The 2,731-nt window shown below is 33.5% G+C and overlaps 1 protein-coding gene across 2 annotated transcripts in view; it reads left to right on the top strand.

Moving 5' to 3' along the window:
- LOC135101241 (uncharacterized) overlaps positions 1-1,577 on the top strand; it is a 5,928-nt gene extending 4,351 nt beyond the window's left edge. Inside the window, exon 2 of one of the 2 annotated variants that reach the window (XM_064004918.1) lies at positions 1,004-1,577. In XM_064004918.1, coding sequence (XP_063860988.1) covers positions 1,014-1,541 — 528 coding nt within the window. In that variant the 5' untranslated portion in view covers positions 1,004-1,013 and the 3' untranslated portion in view covers positions 1,542-1,577. The remainder of the gene's footprint in view (positions 1-1,003) is intronic. The other variant, XM_064004919.1, reaches the window with a different exon arrangement.
- The last annotated feature ends 1,154 nt before the right edge of the window (positions 1,578-2,731 follow it).

The raw sequence follows: 2,731 nt of genomic DNA, 5'->3' as shown, positions 1-2,731 counted from the left end.
ATTTTAAGATTATCTTAGATACTAAATAACCAACATGTGAGATATTGTAAGCCTGGTTGGAGATGAAGTGATAATGTTGCCAGGAAGGGAATTCCTGCACCTTCCCACACTGCTGCAATGCTGCATCCAACAGCCTTACTGCACAGCTTACACTTAATGTCATCCTTATATTGTTTACATCACTCATGTAATGTTAACTGTCACTTTTATTCCTTTTATTGTTAAACTTTGGAACTTTGTTTTTTTTTTTTTCCCCCTTTTCTATGACCACAGCTTTTTCAAGAGAGGAATGTTGGGACATCTGAACTATTAAGGCCTCCTCCATTTTGGAAATTTTGATTTAGTTTTACTTTTTTGTCAGACATCTTATTGGATGCTTTTTTCCCAATCTGTGTACCTTTTGACAGCCTCCATTACAGGTCTTGATACAAAAGTATTGATTGCAATGACATCTCAACTGCTATCTGATTTTGTCTTTTGCCACTGGAAAAGTTTTTGCCTTTGAGAAAGATTTCTCTAACAATTCAGTGTTGAAGGAATGTGCAAGAAAGGAATTGCAACTTCATAATAATAATAATAATAATAATAATAAACGGTTTATTATTTAGGCAGTTGACAAACTGAAAATGTACATAGGGGATGGGGAAAACTTAACATTAATCCTAAAGGTAAGTCTAATCTAGGAGGGAAATACTATCGATTGATGGCTCGCACCATGGTGGGAATCGCACAGAGTCTGTACCGGTCCGTGCGCGGCGCCTTCAGGGGCGTTATTTTGTTGTGGTGTCTGGTGGCACGGACAGGGCGAGGCGCGTCAGGCGGCAGCATGTTGTTGAGTATGTTGAAACATGCTCTATGTATCACCAGCATAAGCATAAGAGGTATTTTCATCATACATAATAGCAGGTTTTATTAATGTCTATTTTTGGGCATTACTGAATAAGGTCAGTGTTACTTTTTGACATTGAGAAGCTTAGATTTTAACAAGATATTATAATTCCAGCAGAGTAACAATGAATAAACCAGTTCGAGTGTGGTCTCAAGACAGGAAGAGGAGATATGGAGTGGTAGCAAGCAGTTTTAATGAAGCAGTACAGAAGGGTGCAGCAAAGCTTGGATTGCCAGACCCAACTACTGTCACATTGGTGCTGGAAGAAGATGGAACTGCTGTGGACGAAGACTACTGGGAAACTATTCCTCCTGATACAAAGCTTATTCTTTTGTCTGGTGATGAAGTTTGGAAGCCTTCACCTCTATCAGTACCAAGTAACCTTTTACTAGTTTCTGATGAGCCTGATTCTGCCATAGATGATGCCCAAAAAGCCTGTAATCTCCTAAATGCTATTCAAGATAATCCAGCTTCAGTGGCTCTCTTGAGCTTGTCTGACCTAGAAATTATCAAAGATGCAGATTTAAGTTCATCAGACTCATCCATGAAATTACAAGAATTATGTATTGAGTTTTATGTTAAGAAGAAGAAAGAAGCTGAAGCAATGGAATTTGTTGACTTGCTAAAAGAACACCTAAAAGGAAATGAGTAGTAATTGTAGTAAACAGTGTTATGTGAGTGAAACAACTCACATAATGATAGAAGTGGTCACTTATTTACATGTATGACAACAGTGGTGAGGTTGTAACTCATTATTTGATTATCACCAAAGTTTCATGCTACAAGATTTGTAGCATATGGATGGAAAATTTAAACAAATCATTTGAATACATATAGAAATATTTTTGTTTTCAAGAACACTGAAAATGACAAATCACCATTTAATTTTTACATTCAGCTCATCTTATCAGTGTAACCTCCCCAACACATTCAAAGGCAATAGGGGGAAGCTGTGATTATGTATTCATTTTCTAAACAGTAAGGATATGTAAATATGACACTTCTTATCTTCTACCCATCACTGGAACATTTTGTACAATATCACTACGTAATGACAGAATTGCGGTGCTGTTGCTGTGGCAGACTTGCTGCACACAGACTTGATGTCTGATGCTCAGCTGGTTATATTAAGCTAGTGATAGGCATCTGACTTATCTTTGAAGGACAAATGTCTTTTATATTAACTTTAAAAAAGGACAGAGTGTCATGAAAAGTAATGGATTTGTAGGAAGTCATAAAATTGTAGAAAGGTTAATCACATTTAATCCACATGATATACTAATAATAGAAATGTTCCATTATTATTTCAGCATTCAATTCAGCAGAATCTATCTGTCTGCCTCAAGTTATCACATCTTCCTTTAAAGTAATGAACGTTTCATTTTGCTCAAATGAATAGGTATGTAAGAAGATAAAACGTGAATTTACATAGTCATTGTATAGCATCCTTGCCATGCTTCACAACTTATGAGAGGACTAAAGGGTGCACCATAACAAGGCCATTACTTTATGTGATAGTAAAGGTCATATTAAAACATTAACCATATGCAAGTGAAATTTAAAGCTTTCAGAATCAAAACTGCAAGATAGAAATCTTGCATTATGATTATGCTTAATATGTGTGAGTGAATCTTTCATATATGTATATAATCATCAATATATATATATATATATATATATATATATATATATATATATATATATATATATATATATATATATATTTACTTATTTATTTATTTATTTATTTAATTATTTCTTTTATTTATTTAATATTTTTATTTATTTATTTATTTTATTTATTTTTAATTATTTTATTTATTTTATTTTTATTTATTTATT

This window comes from Scylla paramamosain, chromosome 6, assembly GCF_035594125.1.
Source record: "Scylla paramamosain isolate STU-SP2022 chromosome 6, ASM3559412v1, whole genome shotgun sequence".
Classification (NCBI taxonomy): domain Eukaryota; kingdom Metazoa; phylum Arthropoda; class Malacostraca; order Decapoda; family Portunidae; genus Scylla; species Scylla paramamosain.
The sequence above is the reverse complement of the archived record's forward strand: the minus strand, read 5'-3'. Positions and strand labels throughout refer to the sequence as shown.